The following is a 20,960-nucleotide window of genomic DNA, read 5'->3' on the forward strand; positions in this document are numbered from 1 at the left end:
CTGTCCGATCCTGACGGAGGCCCTGCGTAGAAACTCTGGCTCCTCCCTCTTCACTGCCATTGCCTAACTCAGACTCCCACTAACACCTGCATCATGATGGGGTGGGGGTGGGGGGCAGTTTCTAAAGATAAAAGAGCCCTTATCTTGACAAACAACTCCAGGAAGGAGACACCCGAGGCTTTCACTTAGTGCCCCGCCCCACCCCAGCTGAGTTTAATTTCCCATTCCCTGAAGCTCTTATATTAACCCCAAGCATCCCCTTCCCCTTTAGCAGACACCCTTTTCATGCTGTGTCTCCCTCTCACTGTTTGAAATAAGCAGACTCATCTTTCTGCACCCTGTCTCTTTAAGCAACCTCAGAAATCCAACAAATACCCCAGCTGGTAATGTCTTGAGAATAAAGGTTTATTTGGGTCACTTAGTTTTCAGAGGCAGAAAAGGGCCAAGGTCCAGGTAAGGCCTTTTCTGCTTGTGGGGTCTCTGCAGAGCCTTGAGGTAAGGTAAGGCATGGTATGGTGAATGGGACACAAAAGAGAGACCAGAGTTAAACTGGCTTCTTCAGTTATCCATTCTTGAGAGAACCCATTAGCCGGTGAGTCAATGAATGCATAATCCCATGAATAACTTCTTAAAAGTCCCACCTGGGGATGGGGGAGGCGGCTCAGATGTTAAGAGCATTTGCTGTTTCTGTAGAGGACTCAAGTTTGGTTTCCAACACCTGCATGGTGGTTTACAACCATCTCTAGCTCCAGTTCCAGGGGATATGATGCCCTCTCCCGGCCTCTGAAGGCACCATGTGATGTGAAGAGAGATCCTGTCTCCATGGAGCTGCTCACAGCATCTCCTCTTGGGAGGGACACAGGGTGAGAAACACTGACATCCCAGGAGTTCAGGAAGACTTGAGATCAAATCTGTCATAGCAGTCATAGGTGTGAGAAGAGAAACTGTGGTCGATGATTTGATTTTCTTGACTCAAAAATAATGTTCGTTTTCTTTGCTTAAATTCCTTTTTTTTTTTTAAATTGCACATCACTCTTTTATTATACTGATCTGGAAAGAGATTTAGTAGTCACGCACCAAACCAGTTCTGCACCCACATGATAGGGTCAAGCAATTGGAACATGATTCAGACAGTGAAAGACAGAAACCTAGACATGATCAAGGGGTACTTCACCTCTACAAGACAAGGCAGAGGAATCCTAGAACACAGCAAGAGGCACTCCTGCCCCTTGAGGACAAGGAGTTTATCCCATTTGATGGGAGGAATGGCTTATTTTCTGGTGACCACATGGGACTGTTTCAATCACCACTAGAAACCTCAGAGGGGTTTTCATGTGCTGATAAATATATATGTACCTTTTTTTTTTTTTTTTTGTAAAAGTAAATGTAACACATAGATTGGACAGGATTGATCTCAACCTTCTGGGGCCAGCAGCTCCTTTAGAGTCAGAGGAAGGTAGTATCTTTTAAATCACCACGCACTTTCACCCTCCCCTGGAAGGGTGCAGGACAGGCTCCAGGGACAAAATTGGGTTGCAGTTTCTTATTGGTCACACCCCAGCATGGTTCCTCCTTGATGGTTTCCTTAAACAGACCCTTAGTCAACAAAGCACTAAGAAAAATTGTACTTACTACCTCTCAACCAACTCTCCTAGTAAGAGGCGCTGTCCAGATGTGGACCAAGAATCTGCACCCAGAGGTGTTATTCCGACTAGATTCTATGAACGGAGTGGGTGCAGGGCATAAAATTCTAAAGTGAAAACGGGAGCCACGGGTCCCCGTCTGCAGCTACAACTTAAACTTAAGATCCTAAAGATGTCGTCAGCGTGACAGGTGCTGGGGAAGGGTGCTGGAGACATAAACAGGCGGGGAGGAGGGTACTGGGGTAGGAGTCGGCCTGCTGGCCTTCACTACTTGGCCTTGCCCTGAGCAGCCACAGCTTCCATGGCTTTCTGCACCGTCTCTTCATCTCCCAGGAACTGCATGGGTTCGACCAGGCTTCAGGTTCTTGTCCAATTCATAGACAATGGGGATGCTAGTTGGCAGGTCCAGCTCCATGATGGCCTCTTCTGAGAGACCCTCCAGATGCTTGATGATGCCCGGAAGCTGTTGCCATGGGCCGCCATCAGGACTCTTCTCCATGATCTGGGGGACAATTTCTTCATTCCAGAAGGGCAGTGCTCTGGCAGTAGTGTCCTTCAGGCTCTCACAGGAGGGCAGCTGGTCCTCAGTAAGGTCTGCGTGCCTGCGATCCTTGCTGATGATCGGGCTCCATTGGAGGTGGGAGGTGGGAGGTGGGGAGGGGAACATCATGAGATTGCCTCCAGATCTTTATCCAAAGCCTCATCATGCTTAGCAGGAGTTTTTGCTTTAACAAGACCAGTCAGACCCCCCCCCCCATAGTGTCGCTCATTGCAGCGCCAAGTCCTGACTACTGGCAGCCACACCTGGTCAATGGCATCCAGGACTGTCCAGAGGGTCCGGATGGCTCTCTTCTGCACGGAGGTGAAGCAGTGTGGGCGCCATGGGCCCCAACTGTGAGTGGCTGCCACCTTGCTTGCTGACCTTTACCAGATGTCCTCCCTATTCAGATTCCCTGCCGGTCTCCTTCTCACCTAAGGATCACCAGAGAGCTTACCGGAGGTTCTTTGTTCCTACATCCTGTATGTAGTGTAAACAACTTAGATGCAAGAATGTAGAACATTGGGTCTAGAATATAGACCATTGGTAGCGAACTTCTGCCCTCCGGGGATCCTCCATTTGTGTTGTAAGCCTGTATTTAAGGTTTCTTCCCTCTTCCAATAAACAGCATTCGGCATTCAGCTGTGGCGAATGACTCGCTGTCTCTTGTCTCTATTTTTAATCTGCAGCCCTTCGCTCAGACATGGTGAACGGGTATCGGTAATGTGGGCGTTACCGCTACAAAGCAGATGTCAAATTCTTTTTTTTTTTTTTTTGGTTTTTCGAGACAGGGTTTCTCTGTGTAGCTTTGCGCCTTTCCTGGGACTCACTTGGTAGCCCAGGCTGGCCTCAAACTATAGCCAGCATCCCCCAACACCTGTCTGCCGTGCTTCGCCTCCTAGTGACCCGCTGGGCTCAGGTCGGAGTCCTACCAGCTGCTGAAGCGGTTCTCCAGGTTCCAGGCTCTCAGCACTAGCTTGTAAGCCACCGTGGTGATAGGCAGGGGGATGTGGTAGGGATGAGGATCCCTGAGATTCCGCTTGCAGCCCGCCCCACGACTGCGCCTCAAAATTTTTTCCTTTAATAGACACATATAAACATAAAATTGTATATATTAATGCTAGGTTTCTTTCTTTTTTTTCTTTTCTTTTCTCTTCTTTCTTTCTTTCTTTCTTTTTTTTTTTTTTTTTTGGTTTTTCGAGACAGGGTTTCCCGACCGACCAATGCTAGGTTTCAATACCTGTGTATATTGCATGATGTTAAATCAGGTTAAGTGTGTTAATTTTTTCAGTTATCATTTCTAGATGGTGAAATGTTTCAAAATCCTTTTCTATGTTTTAAAATTTCGAGCCCAGCCAGTCACACTACTGCACCAATAGCTCACCAGAACTTCCACCCGATTGAACTTAGCTCCCAGGCCATCTTACTAAATGGATTTAGAAATATATGAGAACTAATACTCATTTTAGGAATAAATTAGAAATATATGAGAACTAATTAGCAGGGTGCTAACAGTCTAGGTGCTAAGGGGCTTCCTCCATGTCTAACAGTCGAATGGAGACATTTTCAGTCTCCTAATGAAGACATCCTCAGTTTCAGTCTCTAAGTTAGTGCAAACTGCAGCAGGCTGTGTGTGTTCTGATCAACCAAGACCTCGACACATTTGGAGCATCTGCAGGAAAGCTCTGACCTGCAGCTCGAGAGGAGAAAGTGTGATTTATCGGCCCTGAAGGTGACCTGCCAAGTAGCATTCCTGGGAAGCTTTCGCAGCTTCTGTCTCCAGGTTGAGTGGTTGGATGGTGGAATGGACAGCTGGGAGCTTGTGGGACTAAGAAGGAGGTTGTCTAACACCTTGGACAAGAAGATAGGCAGGTGTGAGGGGCGGGGCCGAGGGAAGGGGCGGTTCCCGGCGTGGGCGGTTCCCGCAGCCTGCTTTCCTACAGGTCATTCAGGCAACCTTGTCTCGGCTCTACCCCAAACCCGCCTGTTCCGGGCTAGTGCTTCCTTCAGGGACGCAGTGCAGACCCCCCCAGCCGCCTTCCCGGCAACACTGAAGCCTTGCGCTTGCTCATCACTTACTTGGGGGTCCTTTATCAGTGTGTAAATTGCTCCTCTCATAGCCCCTTAAATAATGTATGTTTCGTACCAATTCCCGGACGTCGCTGGATCTCAGCCACCAAGAAGTCAGGACGATTCTTCGCCCAGCTAGAAGATGCTAACTATTTCCTTCCCTCTTCCATTGATTTCCTCACCCAGTGGCTGCGGCCATCTCTCCGCAAAACGCATCCTTTCTTGACTTCCCGCTTGGGGGCAGCAGTGAGTTGTCTGCTCTGGCTCAGCGCAGGAGGTGCCAGGCCAGCAGGTGGTGCCAGGCCAGCAGGCTAGCCAACTTACCTTCAGTGCAAGTTCAGTACCCACCTCTGCTCCAGGTGCCTTCCACACGGATTGCTGTGAACATGATGGTTTTTGAAGAGGGTCTGTAGTGTGGATATGTCCTTCAGTGTGCAGGTAAAGAAATCTGATCTCGGCCCTATTAAGCACATTTCTCAGAATCATGCAGTTTAGCAGGTGGAGGAAGCCACAATGGAACGCCTAGAACCCCAAACCTCTCAGTAGACAGAAATGTTCTAATCCTCTGGACTGAGACGGTGCCATGTAGGGATGAGAGGCAGCCTCAGAATAGCACTGACCGCTAGAAAAAGAGTTTCACCCACTGTTTCAGTTTTTTTTCCCCCAGCACCCACATTACAAAGTACCACAGATAGGAGACCAGTTTTCAATAATGTCCCATCTATAAACCGGTGTATTGAGAGCATGGTTATTTAGCCATGTGATCAATAGACTTATTAGCTGTGTGTTTTACTTGGTTCAGTAAACTTGAGTTTACTGAACTTTCAGAACTCAGTGAAACTCGTGTGCCTCACAGCCCGACTTCATTTGCAGCTTCCCTTAGGTAGCGGTGGCAAAGTTGCAACCAGCAGCATACCTCCAGCCCTGCCGCATTCCTGAGCATCCTGCGTGGGAGCCCGTTCTCGGGTTCCTCGTGTCTTTACCCAGCAGGTCCGCATAGAGGATGATTAGGACCACGGGCCTGAGTGCAGGTGTCTGAGATGGTCTGCACTTGGCTGTGCTGGGGGAGGAGGTCTTTTGCTCCACCCCTTGGCGTCTCTATAAATACCCTGGGGCAGAGACAGTTGGGGCCCGTTGGAATAGGTTCCAGGCCCTCTCAAGGATATCCTTTATTTTCTAGCTGTTTATCTCCGCCATATGAATCCTATCTAATATTTCCTGCTGCTCACACTCAAGAAGACTCTGGGGAAGTGTGGGGTTGGTGGGTAAACGCCCCACAATCCTGTTGGCTACACACCGTCTGTCACTAGGGCTCAATTTATTTTTCATCTGGAAAACGTGGACTTCATAGATCTGCCAACTTCACAGGGTTGCGGTGAGGTCGAGAGACAGAACCCAAGTTCCGATGACCTGACCGGAGCAGCACTTGTTGGAGACTCTTGGTTTCCAAGGCAACCTGCTGTGACAGGTTTAGGAAGACTGTGGAGTGAGATGCCCGAGGCTTATCTGTGTATTAGTTACTTCTCAGTTTGCTGTGACCAAACACTGGACAAGAAACACCCGAGGGAACAACACTTTATTCCGGCTTCCGGTGTGAGGGAATCTCTCAATGGTGATGGCAAAAGGATGGCGGCAGGCAGGGAAGGCATGGTGATTGGAGACAGCTGGTTTACACCGAGTCAGTGCCGCTCAGATTACTTTCCTTTATTTAGTCCAGGACCCCAGCCACCGGGATGGTGTCCTGGCTGTTTTTTTTCTTGTTTTTGTTTTTGTTTTTTGTTGACTTGACACAGGTTAGAGATATCTGGAAAAAGGCAATTCAGCTGAGAAAATGCCTCCATCAGATTGCCTGGATGCAACTCTGCCGGGTATTTTCGTGATGAATGATTCATATGGGAGGGCCCAGGCCACTGGGGGTGGTGTCCACCCTGGGCAGTGGGGATTGAGGGGAATTTTGTGTAAATGAAAGTTTATTGGAGGGAGGGGATTAAAGCCTTTCCATACATGTTTTGCAAAGTGAGGGTGATAGCACAATTTGAATTCCTCTCATAAACAAAGGTTTTTACAGTATTTGATGGAAAAGACTAATTTTTTTTCCTGTTGCTTACACTAGGAAGATAGCTCAGCTGAAAAATTGCTTCCTGCAAAGGCACGAGAGTCTGAGTTCCAATCCCCACTGCCCACTTAAGAAGCCAGGGGTGATAACACAAGCCTGTAATCCCAGCCTTGGGGAGGCAGGGACAGGATCCCTGGAGCTCTTCTATATGTGAACAAATGTCCTGATGGTTAGGAAAAATCTTTTGAAGGTGTTATCTTGGCAGACCATTCATTTCCATTAGCCCAAAAGCCAAGGATGCTATCATACATTACATACATTACATATTTATTACCTTTAATACATACCTGCCATAATCAAACTGCTGTCTTACATTATAAAAGTCTAAATTGAACATAGTCAAGGACAAGGAATGCTCAGTTCTGCTTCTACTTTCTTGCTTGCTTCTGTAAATGAAGTTATTTACAGAATCATCATTAATCGCACGTCTACAAACATGCCTAAATGCAATGGGATTTCCCTTCAGTGGCCACGAGGTATTAGGACCACCTGGAGAGGATTGTGAGGACCACGGTTTGAATCTAACAGTGCTGAAGCTGTTACAGTAAGCACTAAAACCTATATGCTGTATGAATTTATAACCCGGGTCTGGTCTTTTCCGGAGCATAGGACTCAACTGGACCAGCTCATCTTTCGAATAAAGAGTTTCTCCTTTTCCACCTGAGCACCTGGTTGAATTCCCTGCTGATCAGGACTCATTCCTCTTACAAGAATGACACTACATAGCATCTAAAACCCACAGAAGACACACACACACACACACACACACACACACACACACAAATTTATCCTGGAACCAAATATGAGTCACTATGGCTCAAGAACATGGATTTATTCAGGTTACTTCAAATACTATATTCAATTGTGGAACAATTTCATGAAAGCTTTTAGAGTTGTAGCAAAAAAATCATAAACCAAGGTATTTTTCTTTTTAAATTATGATTTACTTGGGCTGGAGAAATGGCTTGGTGGTTAAGAGTACTGGATGCTCTTCTAGAGGTCCTGAGTTCAATTCCCAGCAACCATATGGTGGCTCACAACCATCTATAGTGAGTTCTGATACCCTCTTCTGTCATAAAGGCATACATGCAGGTAGAATATTCATATACATAAAATAAAATCTTTAAAAATTAGGAATATCTTTTAATTATGTGTATGCATGTGTGTCTATCTGTGTGAGGTTATGTACATGTGAGTGTAGTTGCTTGCAGAGACCAGAAGAGGGTGTCAGATTCCCTGGAGCTAAAGTTATAGATTGTGAGCTGCCCAGTGTGGGTATTGGGAATACAACACTGGTCCTCTGAAAGAGCAGTACATACTTTAAATTGTTGAATTTGAGAGCACCATTTTGGGCTATCTTTAGCCCTCTTAATAGTCACTGATTTGCTACCTCTGTGTCTGACCTAACATCCTTGTGACTACTAGAGAAATCATTCTGGAAGTTTGAATCTATCAGTCAATATAGTAGTCTGGTACTCCATTGCTGTGATAAAAACCATGACCAAAAGCAACTTGGGGGTTTATTTGGCTTATGTGTCCTGATCATGGTCCATCCCTGAAGAAATCCAGGGCAGGAACTGAATTCAGCAAGAGCAGAGAGGCAGGAACCATAAAGGAATGCTGCTTGCTGGCTTGCTTCCAGGGTCATGGTTAGTACTTCCCAGAACAACCTGCCCAGGAGTGGCACTGCTCCCAGTAGGCTGAGCCCAGCCATACCAATCAACAGTCAAGAAAACCCCACACAAGCATGCTGCAGACCAATGGAACAGAGGCATTTTTTTTCTCAACTGAGTTTTCCCCTTCCCACATGAGTCTAGTTTGTGTCAAGTTAGCAAAACAAAACAAAACAAAACCCAAAACAAATGAAACAAAACAAAATAACCAACCAAACAAAAAACAATGCAATCAGCTTTGTAGACTCTAACACTGAAGTGGCTTTTCCTAGGAACTGCAGTTTACAATGCCTACCCAATATTCTTCCCTCTATATTTAGTAAACACATTGATGTATTAGTTTTTGTTTTGTGACTGTGAAGTAAGTTCATGCAATGTCTTTTACCATGGGACATGTCATTTAGGGAAACTTGAGTCTGGGTTCCTAGACCATAGTAAGGGATGTTTGCTTTGGAATAAACTACTTCTCATTCTTTGTGTAGCGAGAGCTCAGTTACTAGGTGGAGCTACAGAATGCTTTCTGGTAAAAGCAGTTTCTCAGTGCCTCTTCTAGAAACATTTCTGCTGTGGGATGTTCTGTATGTCCTGTGGGAGCCTGTTCTCAGGTTCCTCGTGGCTTTACCCAGCAGGTCTGCATAGAGGATGATTAGGACCATGGGCCTGAGTGTAGGTGTCTGAGATGATCTGCACTTGGCTGTGCTGGGGGATGGTCTGTATGTCAAGTTGCTCTGATTGGCCAATAAATGAAACCCGATTGGCTGTGGCTAGGCAGGAAGTATAGGTGGGACTAACAGAGAGGAGAAAAGAAAGAACAGGAAGGCAGAAGGAGTCAATGCCAGCCACCGCCAGGACAAGCAGCATGAAAAGATGCCGGTAAGCCACGAGCCGCGTGGCAAGGTATAGATTTGTGGAAATGGGTTAATTTAAGCTATAAGAACAGTTAGCAAGAAGCCTGCCATGGCCATGCAGTTTGTAAGCAATATAAGTCTCTGTGTTTACTTGGTTGGGTCTGAGCAGCTGTGGGACTGGCGGGTGACAAAGATTTGTCCTGACTGGGGACAAGGCAGGAAAACTCTAGCTACACATTTCAAGAGATTGAGTGCTCATCACAGGCAGGTCTCCATCAGAGTCCAAGGCATGGGGTATGCCTCAGAGCACTTGGCCCCCTCTTGCCTCTTCAGGTGGCCAAGGCCGAGGAGGAAGTGTTTTATACGTGGCGGCTGCTTTGTCTGATGAAGCAGAGCCTCAAGAAACATACCCAATGACCATGAAGTGCTTCAGACAGCTACGGCGACAGAAAACTCCCCCTGCAAGCAGTGGGGAGCACAGAGAAAACACACCCTGTCCCAACCTGCCTTGATTGTCATGGCAGGGAGCTTATAGAAGTACCCACAAGCAAATGTGTGCTGCTTTCTGATGTAAACAAACATACCAATCCAAACCAGACACACAATAACAAGTTAAAAAGGAAAACTAGTTAAGAATCCCAAGGGCAGAGCTGTGAGTCCCAGAGAATGCCTTCCTCAGGCCCTGATCGCCAATGGGTTTGCCCAATAGGGCATAAAACCAACTCTAAACCAGAACCTTCCCTGTATTTTCCTCATTACCCTACCTACCTTTCACATATGAACATAACTTACCAGTACTAGTCCAAGCAGGCACGTTGGGAACGTTTCGTTTCTAGAACTGTGCTCAAGGGCAGTAATGGCTGGTTACCATCAGAGGAGGGAGCCGATAACCGTGTGAACTTTGATGAGATGGCGGCATGCTAGTCTGGGTGGTGAGACTGTGTTTTCAGTGCATAGGGTAACAGAACGAAATTGAGCAATTCTGGGATGCAGTGAATGCTTTTGCCCTCCAGGGGGAGCCAGAGAAGAGCCAAAACTTGCTCCGGTGCTGACGGCCTCCCGTGGACCTAGGTTTTCAGCTCACTTGCTCAGCTCCGCGAGGTGGGGTGGACGAGAGATGTCCCCCAGAGGCAGTTTGCCGGCGTCAGCGGTTGTGAGCACGTGCTTTCGGACCTGTCTGGGACCCAGGGGCAGGCCGGCAAGATGCCGGGTACCAGGGCCCAGCCATCGGGCCAGGGCAGGAGAGGAGCCTGCCTGCTGGCCGCTCTCCTACTCTGTTCCAGTCTCTTGCCACTGCATGCCCAGGACTACACGCCCACGCCAGGAGCCCCAGGCACACTGGACGTCCCGCCCACACCAAAAGGCCCCCCAGACCAGGCGGAAGGTAAATGCTCGAAAGAGGAGGCAGGTCTCAGATGGGCATGTCCCCTCCCTTTCCCTTGGAACATAGGCAGTTGGCGGGGGTGGGGGGGAATAGGGGGATGGATGTGGGGTCTGCAGGCTTTTACACTGAGCGTGAAGCTTTGAAGGTGGGGATCAATACAGGATATACCCTTATCTTCTGCTGACTAATTCTCATTGATCTCCAGACCCCCTCCCTCAGTTCAGGGTCAAGGTCATGCACTAACTAGGCTGGCTGAGGGCTATACCATGCTCTTCATTGGGTTGAGATGGGAGGCCACACCCATCCGAAAGACCATGGCACTGAACAATAATGGCCTCAGTCAGCCTCAGTTTCTCGTTTTTCAGAGCTGGGCTCCTCAAGTTAATAAGGTCTGAGGAGAGCCTGGCGGCACCCTCCCCTTTACCTGCACCTCTCTCTGTTCCGCGGGTCTTGCTTGAGAGGCTCTCAGCCTGACACTGCACCCCTGCCCCGCCCCGCCCCGCCCCTGCCATCCAGGAGGCTCATGGGCCACCCCACTCTTGACCTTGGCTATGCCCACCTGAAAAGGGAGAGGAGAGGCCATGGTCCCCTGGGGCCTGCTGATGGTGACATTAGGCCTACCAAGCACATGCATCCTGAATGCAGGTGCCTCGCGGCTGGGATTGTCTCCACAGTATGTGGCAGGACCAATTTCCAAGGGAAGATCTTTGGCGGTCAGATGGCAATACCTGGGCGGTGGCCATGGCAGGCCAGTCTGCTCTTTCGTGGCAGTCATATCTGTGGAGCAGTCCTCATCGACAAAAACTGGGTAGCCGGCGCTGCCCACTGCTTCCAAAGGTGGGTATGTGTTCCCTCCCTGGGGCCCTTCTCCTGGGAGGGGGTGCAGGAGGGCGTCACTAGGAGGGAAGGAGAGAAGGAAGGATGCATATCAGCCATTGCCTTCTAGACTGTGTTCTGGGCTAGCTGGCTGCCAGCAGGAGTCCTCTGTGCTGTTGCCCGGTCCTTGGGTGTCACCCTCCACCCGGACTGCCAACCCTCAAATAAAGGGACAGCAGGAGAGGTCCAAAGTCAGGAAACCTATTCTTTTTCCTTTTATGTATTCCTAGAAGCTAATAAAATAAAATAAAATAAAAATAAAAATAAAAATAATTCTCGCCGGGCGGCGGTGGCACACGCCTTTAATCCCAGCACTCGGGAGGCAGAGACAGGTGGATCTCTGTGAGTTCGAGGCCAGCCTGGGCTACAGAGTGAGATCCAGGAAAGGCGCAAAGCTACAGAGAGAAACCTTGTCTCAAAAAACCAAAAAAACAAAACAAAACAAAACAGAAAAAACCCAAACAATTCTCATGTAGCCCTAAGAGGGATCTGGTCAGGGCTGGAAGGGAGCAGTCTTTTTTCCTTCAAGATGAAGCAGAGCAGTTGGATGTACCTCAAATCATATATATATATATATATATATATATATATAATGAGAATAAAATCCACAGCTCCTTGGACACTAGGGTATGCTGGAGAAGTGACTGGAAGCCTTCAAAGGACCAAAGTCCTCAGGCTGTTGGAGGTCATCCTGCCCTTCAAGAGAAGGACCATCCTAGTATTAGGAGGGGAGCACTGAAATGATGGGACACGTGGTATGGCTGCCTGCATGGTGGGTGGGCGATCAAGGCGACAGTGCCCACTTGGCACTCAGAGATGCTGCCCTCTACTAGGTCCCGCAAGCCATCTGACTACCGGGTCCTGCTAGGGTACCACCAGCTGGGCAGTCCCACCGAGTACAGCCGACAGATGACAGTGAGTAGGCTCATCTTGCACGAGAACTTTAACAAGGTCCACAATCAGGGGAACGACATCATCCTGATTCAGCTGCACAAGCCTGTGACGTACAGCTCCCACATCTTGCCAGCCTGCGTCCCGGAGAACACCACGAAGGTGCCCCTTGATAGGTCCTGCTGGATAAGCGGCTGGGGGATGATCAGAGAGGATGGTGAGTACACAGAACAGGTGAAGAGGGGGAGGGGCAGGAGACTGTGGAGGCCTTTCCTGGGGTTGTGAACCTCAGTTTCTGGTTCAAAAGCGGAGCTCCGCCTTCCAGATCAGAAGTGTGGGCTCTTTGACTCCAGAGCCCCGGGTGTGGCTGACCCTCTACACCGCAAGGCTCTCACCAAACGGTGGTTGCTCCGCCCGGGCCAGGAAAGACACCGGGTGTCCTTCAGAAGATGAGAGAGACCAGGCATGGGGCAGGTTGGGGTGTTTACCTGGGGAACACTCACCTCTGTGAATCTCACTGGCCAACCCTCAAGGCAGGGGAAGACTGCCTGTTCTACCAGCTTGTACAACCTGTCTACATGTCATTCCGATCCATGAATCCATGGATCCAGTCACCTGTGGACCAAAAGCCTTAGTGTTGGGGAGTGACATTCTCCTTGTCCTTGTTCCCTAAACAATACGGTATTGTGACTATGTGCATCCCATTTGCCCCATGTCAGAGAGTGTCATCTAGAGATGATTTCAAGTGTGAGGGAAGATATGCACAGGTTCTCTGCATCCACTATGCAGCAGGAATTCAGTGTCTTCAGAGTTTCGTATCCTGGGCCACAGAAGAGCCTGCTGATGACAATAAGGGATGACTGTAGATGCTTAGACTGAGAGTACAGAGATCCTTGGCAAGGATTTTACGCTGGACTGAATGCTTTTGACTTAAGGCAGTATAATGGCAAGTGAAATAAAGTGAATATAAATTTGACGTGAAACTTAGGGTCCCAATCTGGCAGAGCAGCCCCGAGGAGGCTTGCAGGCAGATGTTTCTCTGAGGTCAGGGCTAGGGTCCCATCCCTGCTCCTAGGCTCTAAGTGTCAGGCTCACCAGCATTAGAGGGGATGGTCCTTCACTATCTAAGCCCAAGTCAGGGCGATAGGGTCTCCAGGTCCAGCCAGGGGGGTGAGAGTGGGAACAGAGAGGGAAGGTGTGGGCTGGGGCAGCGCTCAGAGCAGAGAACCTGGCCTCCCTAAGAGCTGGACCTTCACCATCTTCTGTCATGCCCTCTCCTGACCATGGTCGCTGGGCCTGGGGGCAGGCTTGGGTCTGCTACTCGCAGGCAGCTCTGGCCACCCTTGAGGGATGTGCACAGTGGCCCCTGCCTGAAGTGCTGCTGTCACTCGGCTCCCATGAGGTGACCCCAGGCCAGATCTGTGAGAGGACCTGGAAACGGAACTCATGTCTCCAGGTCCAGTTGCTCCTTGGGATTGGCCGGTCTTCTTGTCACGCTCTTAGAGGTTCCTGGCCCATGTCCTATGTCGCTGCTGCATGCGGGCTCCAGTGTCCCCGTGTCCATCTTGGGCCCCACAGAGCAGCCAGAGCTGTTTGCAAGCTGAGCTCCCCTTCCTTGGCTTCTGTGTCCTCGGGGTGCAGTCTCAGCCCCCCAGCCTGGTGGGGAGGCTCTGCCTGGGGCCCCCACGCTGCGACCTTTGCAGTCACCCCGATTTCCAGCCTGCTGTGTCCTCCACAGCCCTCTGCTTGCCCTTGAATGCCCTTTCCCCTGGTCACTGCATGCCTATGGTGACCCCTTCCCTGCCACTGTGGCCTAGAGTGGTTATCCCCCCCACACCCTCCCCACCCCTCACCCCCGCCAGCAATCATCCTGGAAGGGAGCTGGTGTCTTCCAGTCAGCTGCATCTCACAACTGATGCACAGAGTTCCCTCCCACAGAGTTCCTGGCGGCACCTTTCCCTCTGCAGGATGGAGAGGTCTTCCTGATGGATGACAAGCGGTGTGAAGCCTTTTTCCAGACCCCAGAAGTCAACACCTTTCAGTATAAAGCTATAAAAGACGATATGATATGTGCGGTGGACTTCGTGAGTGGAAAGTACATCTGCCGAGTAAGCGAGGGTGGCTCACATACTGCTGTGGAGCCCCGTCCTCTCCCTAGCCCTGGCCAGTAGGCCACCCTGTGTGTCCTTAGTGGCTCCCCCCCCCCCCCCCGTCCCCCCCATGCGGGTGGCGGGACAGACAGCAGATGTTCAGTTGTCCATCCACACACTAAAAGTCTATGGTTGCCCCAGGTAGGTACCGTACAAGATCCCTTTGCAGCTTGATTGAGTAGAATTCTATGACCCTGCCCTGAGGATACTGATGTAGGAAAGGTCTCCTGTGTTTTAATTAAAAAACAAAACAGCTGAGTTGGTGGTGGCACACGCCTTTAATCCCAGCACTCGGGAGGCAGAGCCAGGCGGATCTCTGTGAGTTTGAGGCCAAGCTACACCAAGAAACCCTGTCCTCGAAAAAACCAAATGAATGAATGAATACATAAATAAATAAATAACAAAACAACAACAACAACAAAAACATGCTTCCATGGACCCAAAGGGCACCAGTCAAGATAGCTATAGAGATCTCTGGTCCCCAGCAAGTCCTTACCCTGGGCAATGTGTGTTCCTTCTTTCCTGACCTACTGGCTCTGTCTTCTCTCTCCTCAGGGAGATTCTGGGGGTCCCCTTGTCTGCTTACTGAATGGTTCCTGGTATGTGATAGGGCTGGCCAGCTGGACCGCAGCATGTCTAGAGTCAGCTTCCAGCCCCAACATTTTCACCAAAGTCTCCCACTTTTCCGACTGGATCAAGAAGAAAAAGCAAGAAACACCTGACGCCGACCCCTTCTCGGCACCCCCCGAGGAGAAAGCCCCCACGCTGATCGGCTGGAGGAGTTTTGGCACAGGCACTACCATCAAACCCAGGATCTGCGTAACTGCGCTGTCTTCTCAAATCCTCCTCCTGCAATCGATTTGGTTCCGGATTCCGTGATGGGCCCACAGAACCATCCATGCCAGCTATCATGGTCTGTGAGCATTTTCACTGAGCACCACTCCAAATGCTTCCATCTGTGGACTCACCTGTCTATCTGAGGCTACCCCTGCTCCAGGCCTGACAGAATAAAACAACTGAAGAAACTTCTGGATCCCTTTTCTTGTGTCCCATCAGCACACCCCACCCGCTAAGTCCCATCAGGCTTCCCGTTCTTCAGTATCAGAAGGCTACTTCCTCCCTGGGCTGGCACAGCAGTTGAGACAGCCAGGGAGCTGGCCTACCAATGTAGGAGCCGACTCTCTCCCAGCTGGCTTCCAGAGACTACAGTCCACCCCCGCCCCCTAAGGCTGTGTGTTCTTTTGGATTGGGCCAAGCCCTCACCAAGTAGCTGCAGCCGCTTGTGTTCCTGGAGCAAGCCCCAGCTGAGGCCTGAGGGGCATCTTGCAAGCCCAAGGTCACAGTGGTGCTTCTAGAGAGTTTGACAGCGAGCTGGGAGGGTCCCCGAGGTCTGACATCTCAACAGCAACCCTCAAAGCTCTTCTGCAAGTGTCAACTGTTAGAATTCCTAGCTACTCCCCCAGCTACATGACCGCACATGCACTGTCCAGTAGCCAAGCAAGAGGTTTAGCCATCCCAGGGCCTTACGTTCTACATAATCCATGTGTTGCATGATCACATAATTTTTGTGCAGCGTGATCCCGTAATCTGTGTGCATGCATGGCGTAGCTATGTGAGCCCATATGCGCATGTGCAGGGGGAACCTACAAAAGCAGGTTCCATCTATCCCTTCTCCCTCTTCCTGCACGATCATTCCTGTAGGCCTATGTGCATCCCTTCTGTTCCCCTAGTGGGTTTTGTTGTACCTCAAGTACCTCTTATAGTGGGTTTTGTTGTACCTCAAGGCTTTTCTCACATGGTAAACAGTGCCACTTAATGAATAACATGAGATCTGACATCTCAACAGCAATCCTCAAAGCTCTTCTGCAAGGGTCAGCGACCACCCCAATATTATACCTCCATCCTCCAAGCCCCACCCCCTTGTCTGATAAGCCCAGCCCACAGTCCTCATGGGCTTGCTTCAGCCTGCATTGGCTGAGGCTGGGCAGACCTGAGTGACTCTGTAGCACTGAGCTGTCCCACAGACCCATCTGTGCCACCACATCCTATTCAGTCTGCATGGGAGCTCACTAGGGCTCCACACCACAGACTCCACCCTTCAGCATCAACTGTAGATAAGGGAGCCCCTGGCTCTTTGCAGACCCATGATGCCCTGGGAGAAATGCAGGTGCTTTGAGCAATCCTCTCCAAGCCTGTTTGAATATCCCAGGCCCTTCCCAGCAGGTGGGAACAAAGTGACCCTTAGATACATGATCAGCATGCTGTGCCCAGTTCAAAGGCCTCTGCTGCTAATGTCAAGATTCCCAGTGTGCATCCTGCCCCTCCCTCCCTCTCTGCAGGTTCTCCTCTGTCCTTCCCTCCCTTCCTCCTTTCTTTTCTTCCTGTGTCTAGAATTCCCATTCTGGCTCTATTACTAAGTTTCCATCACTGTGACAAAATGCCTGAGGAAATCCATGTAAAAAGTGGCAAAGTTGTTATTCTGGCTTATGGTTTCTAAAGTTTCAGCCCTTGGTGTGTTGGCTTGTCACTCTGACTGTAGTGGCATAGTATACCACAGGCAGCGTGAGAGCCAAAGTTACATTTTAAGTTTTAATCACTATGCCTTAGAGATCCATGAAACAAAAATGCCTCCCATCTGCAAGCCCCTTGCCCAAGGACAGATAGTTCCTGAAATGCTGGAGGCTATTGTTTATGGGAGATAACAAGTCACATGTTTTCATTCCCCTAAACGAGTTTGTTTGACCCATCTACACTGGATGTGCTTGATCACATGTGGGCAAGAGGTTCACAGGCAGGAATACGTCAGGATGTATGCTTGCCCCTGACTGGACCTGATGAGAAATGTGAACTGTGGGTTTGACATTCTTAAGCTCCCGAAAAGCTTGATTCGGGGTCATTTTTCTGGAAAACCAGAGGTGGACCTGGTGTTGTTTTAAAAATAATAGGCAGCACCGTGCGGAAAGGTCATGAGGCACAAGCCACGACAAAACCCAGTATCAGAGCTTTATTAATAGGAGAGGGGGGACAAAAGAACCAGGCCTGGGGAAGAAGCAATTGCAGAGAACAGAGAGAGAGAGAGAGAGAGAGAGAGAGAGAGAGAGAGAGAGAGAGAGAGAGAGAGAGAGAGAGAGCGAGCAGGAGAGAACAGAGGAAGAAGGAGGAATCTATGTCCGGCTTTCTAAGGATTCCTGTGAACATGCGCAGGTAGGCTTTTGGAGCTACGCCACGCATGCGATGATTGCATGACCACACTGCATGCATGTAATCACCAGTGTACACTGATGACATAAGATGCAAGACCCCTTGCTTAGCTGCTGAACTGTGCATGTGTGGTCACGCAGCTGGAGTGGTGGCAGAATCCTAACACCTGGCCAGAATTTAATTAAACCTTGCTTTAAATTTGGTTTTAAATTGTGGTATTATTCTCGACCAGCAGATAAGGCCTGTTCACCACTGAGAAGCAAGGGGGATGAAGAAGGAAATGGGATTCTAAGGCTCCTAAGATCTCCTTTGACACCACCCTCCCCTACAGAGACCCAACTTTCTCCTATAGGGTTTGTTTGTTTGTTTTAGTCCAGATCTGATGTAGCCAGGATTGGATTTATACTTACTTTGTGGCCAAGAATGAGAAAATGACCTTGAAGTTCTGATCTTCTTGCCTCTACTATTGAGTGCTAGGATTACAGAAATGCACCACAATGTCTGATTTGTGTGGTACTGGGGACCAAACCCAGGGCATCTTGCACACCAAGCAAGCCCTCTCTCAACTGAGTTATATAGTCACCATTTTTTGTTTAAGACAGGATCTTACTCTATAGGTCAGGCTGACCTCAAACTCCAATCTCCAACTTTAGCTTCTGCAGTGCTGGGATTACATGCATGTACCAAGATCTTTCTTCTGGCTCCGATTTCGGGTGTTTTCTTTCCATTTGTGGTGGTTATACTTAGCACATGATGTATATCCCTCCTGGAAAATTTAATTCTAGCCTATGGATTTGTTCACAGCAAAGATCAATGCACCATCCCTAGGGAGCCAAAACATAGCCAGACTTGGTGGCTCATTCATAATCCTGGCTTTTGGAAGCTGAGAAAGATTCAAGGAATCCAGGGCTACATAATGATGATAATGGACTAACTCTCTGAACTATAGCCAGCCCCCAAGTAGATATTTCCTTTTATAAGCCTTCCTACGACCATGGAATCTCTTCACAGCAATAAAGCAGTAAATGATACACATTCCAAGAAAACAAATCAGAACACCGAAACAAATCAAATAAAATGCAATCCAAACCAAACCAAAACTGTCAGCCATGGTGGTACAAGCAAGTAATCTCAGAACTAGGGAGATAGAGGCGGGATGATCAGTTCAAAGTCATTCTTTTCTTATTTACATATCAAGTTAAAGGATACAAGAGACCTTGTTTCAAAGCAAAATAAGGAGAAATAAAGGAAAGCAGAAACATAGATAATTCAGGCTTTTTAAATGGCAAGAATAAAATACACTCACTCTTCATTTAGGGCTTTTCCTAACTAACAAATGACCACAAAGCTATTGGTGATGAGTTTCTCTTCCAGCACAGTTCTCTGGACCCACTGCCAGAGACATGGAAACAATATTTAAAATTCAAGTGCAAGATTCCAAAATGGTTTTGAGAGCAGACAATGAGTGAAGAATATTTAGGAGAACCTTTTAGTGGTTGGTGATGTAACTCCTGCTTCGTGCCCACCAGGCCTTGAGTTCATTCCACAGCATGGAGAGAGGGTGACCTTCATACTTGTCTGTAGGACAGAAACGTTTCACCCCTGTGGCAGTGGCTGGTCCCAAACAGGCGTGTTGTGAAGGGTGAGTTTATCCCTCCGTGTCCCTTGCCGTTACTCTGAGTGACCTTTTCTAAGCATGCCTCTCTCCACCTGTTACGCTGCTGCTACTATGTCCTGACATCAGAGGGGGTCTTCACCTGCTTGTTCACCAGATCTGCGTGCCAGAACCTTGAACACCAATAAGCTGCTGTTATCTATAATCCACCCTGCTGCGGTTACTATGCTACGGCAACGAGACAAGCTGGTGGCTGTTGATGCAGCTCAGGAGTCCTGACTGCACCGAACTTGAGTTCTGTCTTGGTTCTGCCTTAAGGAGGAAGACAAGGAGTGAAGAGGAGGAGGAGGGGGGGGGTGAGAGAGAGAGAGAGAGAGAGAGAGAGAGAGAGAGAGAGAGAGAGAGACAGAAAGGGAGAGAGTGGGGTGGGGTGGGGGTGAACAGAGTGTGGAGAGTTCATGGAGTCCTGGTCTTCTCTGACCGGGTCAAACAGTAGGGGCTACCCTACGGGGCCCCATGATCCTACAGGGCAGGCAGATGACCTTCAGTCACCCAAGTACACCACTGATCAGCTCTATTGGTTGACTCAGGCAGTGAGGGATTAGACTTCAGTTTTACCATCTGACTTATCCTAACCCTTAACATGGGGACCCAGCCACTCTTAGAGGGGTGTATGAACCCTTGTCCCCAGTAAAGTAAGATTTAGGAGAAAGCAGGAAGACTCTGTGGGGACTGCTAATTCATCTGGGGTTAATAGATGAGATTGTACAGGGGAAATTAAGGTCTGGCTGTATTAAAAATAGCTCAGCTAGTGGAATTGTTATGGAGTTTGTGACCCCTGGGAGAAGGCCACAGGCTCCATCCAATTATAATTAAAAGGTTTATTGATTAGCTGCTAGCGAAACGAACAATCTCTGAGCCAAATTTGAGATTGCTTTGAAGGAGGGTTATGGAGAAGGATTTTTAAAGGGGAAAACCACAAGAAGACCTTCAATATCTGTGTAAGCAAGCAAAAATCGTTCTATTCTGCCAAGTTAAGCAGTTAAGGCAACTCACAGTGATCTGTGGGTATCTGCATGAGCAAGTTATAGAAGGAAAAATAAAGCAGTCATATCATAACAAGGAGATAGTTGTGGCTGTACATTGTTGGGTGGGGCTCACTGAGTTGGGGTTATCGGGAACTTATCTTCCAGGGACTGGAGTCAGAGACAATCAGCTAGTGGGTACCAAGATGGATGCCTAGCATAAAACGGAGTTTCTTTAACCATCACAGTATTCCCTGATGTTAAATGAGGAAATGCTCGCAGGTTAGCCCCATGAAGACAGAGTTTTCGGGTCTTCAGTTCATGCTTGCTGAATATGAAGAGTGTGGTGGTTTGAATGTCATGGGCTCCCATAGTCTCTTAGGGAGTGGCATTATTAGGAGGTGTGGCCTTGTTGGAGAAAGTGTATCATTGTGGAGCGGGCTTTGGGGTATTTTCTGCTACCCCAAGTCTCAGTTGACTTCTTGTTACCTGGAAGATGTAGGACTCTCAGTTGCTCCAGCACCACGTCTGCCTGCAGCCACCATAGCTCCCGCCGTGATAATGGACTGTGAGCCTCCCCAAATTAAATGATTTCCTTTATAAGAGGTGCCAAGGTCATGGTGTCTTCACAGCAACAGGAACCCTAACTGTGAGAGAGAGAGAGAGAGAGAGAGAGAGAGAGAGAGAGAAAGCGCAAATGGACAGTCTCCCAGAGACGAAGCTGTACTAAGAGGTGTGGCTTTTCTTGTGCTGATGTGTTGGAAATTGTAGTGATACTGCCCCCCCCCCCCCCCCGGCACGATCACTTGAGCGGCACTGGAGAGGGTGGCACAGCATCCCTGCCCTGGGCCAGGGTCCTCTGAAGACCCAATGGCAGGCGGTGCGGGCAGCGCTCTACATTCAAAACCAACAACAGTTCTTTCTCTGCGG

General features: G+C 49.0%; 1 protein-coding gene and 1 pseudogene across 3 annotated transcripts; one reads left to right on the forward strand and one right to left on the reverse strand.

The window, feature by feature from the left end:
• Positions 1–391: 391 nt before the first annotated feature.
• On the reverse strand, positions 392–5,194 carry LOC102920575 (phosphoglycerate mutase 1-like; annotated as a pseudogene). The gene is made up of 4 exons (XR_013046641.1): positions 5,168–5,194; positions 4,576–4,629; positions 3,114–3,259; positions 392–2,535 (listed from the first exon to the last, which is right to left on the reverse strand). The product of XR_013046641.1 is annotated as a phosphoglycerate mutase 1-like (transcript).
• On the forward strand, positions 3,386–15,214 carry LOC102918509 (serine protease 40-like). Of its 2 annotated transcripts, none has more exons than XM_042266122.2 (5): positions 3,386–10,272; positions 10,918–11,109; positions 11,982–12,256; positions 13,978–14,147; positions 14,745–15,214. In XM_042266122.2, exons 2-5 carry the CDS (start codon positions 10,991–10,993, stop codon positions 15,066–15,068), a joined length of 888 nt encoding a protein of 295 aa, XP_042122056.2. In that variant the 5' UTR covers positions 3,386–10,272; positions 10,918–10,990; the 3' UTR covers positions 15,069–15,214. The 2 variants fall into 2 exon arrangements, with proteins under 2 accessions (XP_042122056.2, XP_042122053.2); XM_042266119.2 differs by having other exon boundaries at positions 10,947–11,109.
• The last annotated feature ends 5,746 nt before the right edge of the window (positions 15,215–20,960 follow it).

This window comes from Peromyscus maniculatus, chromosome 21 (genome assembly GCF_049852395.1).
Source record: "Peromyscus maniculatus bairdii isolate BWxNUB_F1_BW_parent chromosome 21, HU_Pman_BW_mat_3.1, whole genome shotgun sequence".
Taxonomy (NCBI): domain Eukaryota; kingdom Metazoa; phylum Chordata; class Mammalia; order Rodentia; family Cricetidae; genus Peromyscus; species Peromyscus maniculatus.